Source organism: Piliocolobus tephrosceles, chromosome 4, assembly GCF_002776525.5.
Source record: "Piliocolobus tephrosceles isolate RC106 chromosome 4, ASM277652v3, whole genome shotgun sequence".
Lineage (NCBI taxonomy): Eukaryota > Metazoa > Chordata > Mammalia > Primates > Cercopithecidae > Piliocolobus > Piliocolobus tephrosceles.
Window position 1 is genome coordinate 112,608,795 of NC_045437.1, and position 8,261 is coordinate 112,617,055.

An 8,261-nucleotide genomic window follows, 5' to 3' on the forward strand; every position below is an offset into this window, starting at 1 on the left:
GGGATGGGATGGTGATGGGGTGGGGATGGGGACAGGATGTGGTGGGGGTGGGGTGGGGATGGGGAATGGGTGGGGATGGGGATGGGGTCGGGATGGGGACGGGATGGGGTGGGGATGGGGGTGGGGTGGGGATGGGGACGGGATGGGGATGGGGATGGGGATGGGATGGGGGGTGTGGGAGCCAACCCACAGGGAAAGTAGCCTTCTCTTCCCCAGACCTGAGCCCTTACTGCGGGTGGCTGCCCTGTCCTCGCTCTCCGTGAGGCCAGAATTCATTTTATTCATTCATTTATTCACTCACCCATTCTTTCCCTTCCTCAAACACATCAAATTCATGCCCACTTCATGGCCGAGCACATTAGTTCTCAAAGTGTGGCCCTGGGACCCACCCCAGACCCACTGAATCAGAGACTCTGGGATGGGGCCAGAGTTTGTTTGACCAGCCCCTGGTGCCACTGATGTGAGCTCAAACTTAAAACCACTGAATGAGTGTTATCCTCTCCAGCCTCTTCTCCTGGGCCAGCCTCCTCCTTCACCTCATTCAGGTCTCAGCAAAACCCTCCCGCAAGGCCAGCAGGCGCATTGGCTCACACCTGCAATCCCAGCACTTTAGGGGGCCAAGACAGAAGGATCACTTGAGATCAGGACTTCAAGACCAGACTGGCCAACATGGCGAAACTCCATCTCTACTAAAAATCCAAAAATAAATTAGCCAGCCGTGGTCACAGGCGGCTGTAGTCCCAGCTACTCTGGAGGCTAAGGCTGGAGAATCACTTGAACCCGGGAAGTGAAGGTTGCAGTGACCCAAGGTTGCACCACCGCACTCCAACCTGCTGGGTGACAGAGTGAGACTCGTCTCAAAAAAACAAAAAAAGACCACCCTGGACAATACACCAAGACCTCATCTCTACTAAAAATCAGAAAAACTAGTCAGGTGCAGTGGCATGCATCTGTTGTCCCAGCTACTTTGAAGGCTGAGGTGGGAGGATTGCTTAAGCCTGGTAGGTCGAGGCTGTAGTAAGCTATGGATTGTGCCACTGCACTCCAGCCCGGATAACAGAGCAAGACCCTGTCTCAAAAATCAAAAAACCAGGCCAGGCGCAGTGGCTCATGCCTGTAATCCCAACACTTTGGGAGGCCGAGCCGGGCAGATCACGAGGTCAGGAGATCGAGACCATCCTGGCTTACATGGTGAAACCCCATCTCTACTAAAAATACAAAAAACTAGCCGGGCGTGGTGGCCAGTGCCTGTAGTCCCAGCTACTCGGGAGGCTGAGACAGGAGAATGGCATGAACCCAGGAGGCAGAGCTCGCAGTGAGCCAAGATTGTGCCACTGTACTCCAGCCTGGGTGACAGAGTGAGACTCCATCTTACGAAAAAAAAAAAAAAAAAAACTCTCCCATCTTCTAGGAGACCTTCCCTGGCCACCTGCTGAAACAAGCTCTCCCTGCAGTCCCTCTCCACCATGCCATCCTCTTCTCTTCTCAACACTACTCCACTTCCTGACATGGTGCCGAGAATTTATTTGCATATGTGTGTATGTATATATGATAGGATCTCACTCTGTCACCCAAGCTGTGATGCAATGGCATGATCACAGCTCCCTGCAGCCTCAGGCAATTGTCCCACCTCAGCCTCTCAAATAGTTGGGACTAAGGCGTGTGCCATCATGCCTGGCTGATTTTTTATTTTCTGGTTTTTGTAGAGATGGAGTCTTGCAGGCCGGGCGCGGTGGCTCAAGCCTGTAATCCCAGCACTTTGGGAGGCCGAGACGGGCGGATCACGAGGTCAGGAGATCGAGACCATCCTGGCTAATACGGTGAAACCCCATCTCTACTAAAAAAATACAAAAGAAAACTAGCCGGGCGAGGAGGCGGGCACCTGTAGTCCCAGCTACTCAGGAGGCTGAGACAGGAGAATGGCGCGAACCCGGGAGGCGGAGCTTGCAGTGAGCTGAGATCCGGCCACTGCACTCCAGCCTGGGTGACAGAGCAAGACTCTGTCTCAAAAAAAAAAAAAAAAGAGATGGAGTCTTGCTCTATGCCCGGGCTGGAGTGCAGTGGCTATTCACAGGTGCCATGATGGGGCACTACAGCCACAAACTCCTGGGCTCAAGCAGTCTCCCCGCCTTGACCCACCAGACTGCTGGAGTTAAGGCGTGAGCCACCGTGCCAGCCAACCTTGTATTTATTTGAACGTTTCTTTTCCCTTGGCCTCCTCTGACTCCACCTGAGCAGGGACCTCAGCTGCCTGACCCACAGGGGGAATAAATGGATGAATGTACCCTCATTCATCTGCCTATCCATTCTTTCTGCAAATGCCAGCCCTGGGCTGGTGGGGTCAGGCAACACAGAGAGATGGATCTGACCCCACCTCTGCCCTGGAGGGGCAAGGAGGGTGGGGAGACGCTGCCTGGTACCATATGCGGGTACAGGTGCCAGGAGCAGACTGGTGTACTGGGAAGCCCAGAGGAGGGAGGGGCCCACTGGCCACCTGAGGGTCTGACCGGCAAGCCCCAGGTGTCCTCTCCTCAGGGCGACGATGGGACACCAAGCCAGCCTGGACCACCAGGGCTCCCTGGACCACCAGGGCCCAAGGTGAGTATCTGCCCCTCCCCTCATGGCCCTCTGCCCCCACCTCCCATGGTTCCCGTCTGCCTGGTGAAGTCCCTACCCTGGACCTTTGGCACCACAAGGTCCTAGGCCAGTGCCTGGTGCAGGCCAGAGAGAGGCAGAGGAAGGCCCTGGCCCCACCACACAACAGGCCTAGCGTCTCACCCAGTCCGTGTGTCTCCCTGACTCCCTCAAGCCCTCTTGTTTCCATCTCAGGGGCCTCACTTTCTGCCCTGTCCCCAAGCCAGGAACTGGGTGTCATCCTCACGCCTCACTCCCCTAACCCCTCACAACAGCCACCAAATCCTGGCCAACCAGTCTCCAAAGTGCCCCTTGAGCCCCTGAGCTGCCCCAAGTAAGGGCCAAGGCCCACACCAGAAGGTGGCAGCCGTGGTCCTGTGTCCCCTGGACTAGCGAGAGCCCTGAGGTCCATCCGCACACTCCCCATGGACTCAGTAACAATTTGCCAGGAGGCCTAATCGCAAGGCTTCAGGCAGCCCCAGGGCACCCGCCACGTGCCCTCTCACACTTGCTTTCACTGCACCTGTTTCTATTTCAGGGCGAGCCAGGGAGCGAGGGGCCTCAGGGCGAGAGTGGCGTGGGCGGTGCCCCAGGACCAAAGGTGACGTGAGGGCTTGCTGCTCTGGCGCCCGTGGGCCCTGCTCAGACCGGCACCCAGTCGGAGTGGGAGACGTGGTCTCAGCTCTCGTTTGCCCTTTTAAGTGAGGAGTCCCAGGAGGACCTGGCCCAGGGGTCTCCTTCAGCACTGTCAGAGCTGGTGTGGGGGCAGCAGTGGTGAATCTGGACGAGTGGCAAGGCCTCCACTGGTGCCCAGCTCTGTGGCCCACTCACCATGCAGCCTCCGGCTCCTGGACACCAGCCTCCCCAACTCTACACAAAGTGATGTCAGAGGAGGGTCTCGCAGGCCCTTCGGGGAGCCCCATTCCTGGAGTGCTGTTCTCATACATTCGGCTGTGAAGGCTCCAGCACTGGGGCCCTGGGCCCTCCTGGGAAGAGGGGACTGGGAACGGGGTCGTGGGAGGCGTGTTTTGGCTTCACACCTGCACTGTGTGTCTCCACAGGGGGAGCCTGGCCACCGAGGCACGGACGGAGCTGCAGGGCCCCGGGTAAGCTGCCGCCTCTCAGGCAAGGCCTCAGGGATGAGATCTAGGGCCCCCATAGCTTCAGAAGCCCCTGTCCCCACAGAGACCCCAGAGGAGCAGTGGAGCTACAGGAACTGGGAGTATTTTACTTTTTAAACTAATGTATTAGTGATTTTTGAAAATTCATAGTACGTGCCTTTTTTGGGTAAAATGTTCAAATACAGAAGTATAAGAATAAGAGTCCCGACCCGTTCTTATGAAGCCAGATCTCTCTCAGTCCCCTCAAGCGCATGCCCATTTAAATTCCTTTCTTTATGTATTCAGACACAGGTCCTCCATGTGTCCTGTGCCTGATCCTGCTGCAGTGGGCTGGGCCTTGCCTTTTCCCCACCCCACAGGGAGGTTTGTCCCTGCCACCAGGAGCACAGCGCCCCGGCCCGCCCCAGATCTTTTGTGACCAGCCCCTAGCAACATACCTTACCTTTAGGGTGACGTCCAGGATCCTGGCCTCGGCTCTGTCTCCTCACGCTCCGGGAGACTGGTTTCTTCCTCCAAAAAACAGGATCTGAGCCCCTGCCTGCCTGTGCAGGTGGTGGGGAGAAGGAGAGGGTTGGACTAGGCAGCCAGTGAGCCAGGCTGTTCTGGGCAGGCTGTGACTAGGGACGGGAGAGGGCTGGCAAATGAGGCCCAGGCAGGGGTCTCCAGCCTGCACAAGGGATTGGCTCGGGCCTGAACCAAAGTGCTCCCCACCCTTCACCGTACCCCAAGCAAAGAGCAGCCTGGGTGGGGAGTGAGGCTCACGAGGGGAGGGCTGGCCAGCAGCCTTGTGTGCACATGTGAGTGTGCACGTTGGGTGTGCAGCATGGGCATGGGCACGCTTACGTGCACCTGTAACCAGGCGGGAATAGGCGTGTGGGTGCGTGGTGTGTGTAGCCGCTACCAGAGGCTGGGAAATGGAGGCACAGGGGCCAGATCCAGCCCGCTCATGTTTTTGTGTTTTGGAGGGTTTGGGGCTTCTCTGTGTGTTGCCAACATTTAAAAATCTGAAGAGCGTCACATCAAAATCAGGCTTTCCGTTTTCCCCCGAGGACTCGGGTCAGGCCTGAACGCCCACATGACGGCAATTCCAGCCGCCCCTCAGACTGGGTGGAAACAGGTCCCTCAGCTGGCCCCAGTGCCTGCCTCCCCTTCCCTCCCATGCTGGGATCCACACTGGGGAGGGGCATGCGTGTGGCCTGGGTGACAAGGCTCTTCCATTGCTTTGTCTCTGGGTGTGATGCAGGGACAGCTGCCACTTCACCCCCGAGCCTAGCTCTTCCCTGAAATTCTTACCCTTCTTCCTGCCTCAGGGTGCCCCAGGCCTCAAGGGCGAGCAGGGAGACACAGTGGTGATCGACTATGATGGCAGGATCTTGGATGCCCTCAAGGTAGTGTTCCTGGTGGGACCAGGATGTGCCTTAGATACGATTTTCCTTAGGGAACAATCACTTCCTTTGTGATTAATGCTGCACTTTTTTACACAAGGGACTCGAGGCAGCTTAGCACAAAGACCCCAACCGTTCCTAGGCATCCGATGTGGAAATCAGGGCTATGTTGAGACCGCCTCAGAGAGCCCCTGTGAATGTGGCCCATGTGGACCGAGCTCCCTAGAGGCCAAGTCAAAAAGGGAAGCTCCTCGCTCAGGGGCAGGAGCCAGAGCATTTCCTGGGGTCTGTTCCCACCCGTATCTCCTGGGACCTTCCCAGAGGACACTGGGTGGAGGGGACACTGGGTGGAGGGCTAGGTCTTCTAATGATGTCATGGAGAGGATGAGAGTGGCAAGCCCGGCCCCCGAAGTCTTAGGAGATGTGTGACCCCGAGCCCAGTGGCTGGTAAACTTGGGACTTACCACCAGTGGAGAGAGGCACTGGGTGCCAGCAGCTCATGGGTACCCCAGAAGGGAAGTGGGTGAGGAAGGAGTGGTCGCCAGAGACCAGACCGGGAAGGGGGCCCTGGCCTCACCTGTGGGAAATAACTGAGCATCATTTCCAGTTATGTCCCACAGGCTTTGGGGAAGTACAAGTTGGCAGTAACTGTGACACCCACCCCCAGGCATGCATGGTGTGGCATGGCGTGGCGTGGCATGGCATGGCAGGCAGGCACATGCATGGTGTGTCCCAGGCTGACCGAGCCTGTGAGTACAGGGAGTTGGGAGATGGACTTTGTTTTGTTTTTATTTTTGTTTTTGTTTTTGAGATGGAGTTTCACTCTTGTTGCCCAGGCTGGGTGTGATCTCGGCTCACTGCAGCCTCCTCCTCCCAGGTTCAAGCAATTCTCCTGCCTCAGCCTCCCAAGTAGCTGGGACTACAGGTACGCGCCACCACACCCGGCTAATTTTTGTATTTTTAATAGAGACGGGGTTTCACCATGTTGACCAGGCTGGTCTCAAACTCCTGATCTCAAGTGATCCCCCCGCCTCGGCCACCCAAAGTTCTGGGATTATAGGTATGAGCCACCACGCCTGGCCAGAGATGGACTTTGGATGCCAGACTGAGATGCTGACTCAATTTGATGGGCAGCAAGCAGCCATAGTCCACATAGTCCATGCAGGGGATGATGTTAAAAAAATAAAAACATGCCAGGTGGGTGGCTCACGCCTATAATCCGAACACTTTGGGAGCCTGAGGCAGGCGGATCACAAGGTGAGGAGTTTGAGACCAGCCTGGCCAACATAGTGAAACCCCGTCTCTACTAAAAATACAAAAATTAACTGGGTGTGGTGGTGCACACCTATGGTCTCAGCTACACGGGAGGCTGAGGCAGGAGAATCACTTGAACCCGGGAGGTGGAGGTTGTGGTGAGCTGAGATCGCACCTCTGCACTCCAGCCTGGGCAGCAAAGGGAGACTCCATCTCAAAAAAATAAAATAAAAAATAAAAACATATTGGGGGAAGGCTAGCTAGGGAATGGTATGGACAGTGAATGAAAGCGGGTGTTGGAGCAGGCAGCAGGGGGACCCCAGGCAGGGAGGTCCTGGGCCTGGGCCTAGAGGAGGGTGGATAAGATGGAGGCCGGGGGCATCTCAGTGGGACACCAACAGGAAGGGCACAGGATAGGGAGGCGGGAGGGGAGAGACCTAGAGCTTGTGGGACAGGGGCTGGGCAGGGTGCAGTTTTACAGAAGGGAGGGGAGGGGAGTGTGGAGGCCGAGCACGGGGCCTGCAAAATGTCTGGGTCAGGACAGGAGCTTGAGAGTGGGGTCGGACCTGGACACACTGGAGACCCCACCCCTACCTGCGAGACTGAGGAACTCCCTAGGTCCAGCAGATAGCAGGCAGTGGAGCCAGAGGGCCAGAGAGCTCGTAGGACAGTCAGAGAGGGTGGTGCTGGGCCACTGTTGGGGATGTCATTCTTGGCAAGCTTTGAATGCCAGCAGGGAATTTAAGCTTGCTTCGAGAGGCAATAGGGAGCCAAAGCAAGATCTTGAGCAGGGGAACATCGTGACGAAATCTGGATTGGGGCAGAGAGCCGTTCATGGCAGCAGACACCTCCTGGCCTCCCCCAAACCTGGGTAGCCAGATAAAGCCATGCACAGTGTGGCCTGACCTGACGGGAAGAAGCAGTCCCCGAGGACCCTGCCCCTGCTCAGCTCAGCTGGACGGGGACTTTGTTCCAGGTGGGGAGCTGGGCGGGCAGCAAAGGGAGGCCCTGCCTAACCAATGACACTGACTGGCTTTACTTTCACACACAGGGGCCTCCCGGGCCACAGGGGCCCCCAGGGCCACCAGGGATCCCTGGAACCAAGGTCAGTGCCAACACAGCTATGTGGTCCCCCAGGCATTTGTCTCCAGGGCTCACCTCCCACATCCTGTCTGCTCTGTGATCCTCTTCCACTTCCCTCCTGGTGTCCTAGCTTCTGGGAGCTCAGAGAAAGGGCCTGGGCTTCCAGGCTGAGTGCCTTCTCCCTGGGCTCTGTCTAATCTGGGAGATTTCCCTGGGAAGCCTCATTCGTACGTTTAAACTGAAAAATCATACAGCTATAAAAAGGAATGAAATCCTGTCATATGCAGCCACATGGATGCAGCTGGAGGCCATTATCCTAAGTAAATTAATACAGAAAAGAAAATGGGCTGAGTGTGGTGGCTCAAACCTGTGAATCCTAGTGCTTTGGGAGGCCGAGGCAGGTGGATCACCTGAGGTCAGGAGTTTGAGCCCAGCCTGACCAACACGGTGAAACTCTGTCTTTACTGAAAATACAAAAAATCAGCTGGGCATGGGGGTGTGTGCCTGTAATCCCAGCTACTTGTGAGGCTGAGGCAGGAGAATCGCTTGAACCTGGGAGGTGGAGCTTGCAATGAGCCAAGATTGTGCCATTGCACTCCAGCCTGGGCAACAAGAGCAAAACTCCATCTCAGAAAAAGAAAGAAAGGAAGGAAGGAGGGAGGGAGGGAGGGAAGGAGGGAAGGAAGGAAGGAGGGAGGGAGGGAAGGAAGGAAGGAAGGAGGGAAGGAAGGAAGGAAGGAAGGAAGGAAGGAAGGAAGGAAGGAAGGAAGGAAGGAAGGAAGGA

At 56.6% G+C, this 8,261-nt stretch overlaps 1 protein-coding gene across 1 annotated transcript in view; it reads left to right on the forward strand.

Annotated features, from left to right (window-relative positions):
- The window catches only part of COL23A1 (collagen type XXIII alpha 1 chain), a 79,618-nt gene that overhangs the window by 57,317 nt on the left and 14,040 nt on the right, over positions 1–8,261 (forward strand). The window contains exons 12-16 of the mRNA XM_023193693.1: positions 2,536–2,598; positions 3,173–3,235; positions 3,696–3,740; positions 5,066–5,143; positions 7,446–7,499. Coding sequence (XP_023049461.1) covers positions 2,536–2,598; positions 3,173–3,235; positions 3,696–3,740; positions 5,066–5,143; positions 7,446–7,499 — 303 coding nt within the window. The remainder of the gene's footprint in view (positions 1–2,535; positions 2,599–3,172; positions 3,236–3,695; positions 3,741–5,065; positions 5,144–7,445; positions 7,500–8,261) is intronic.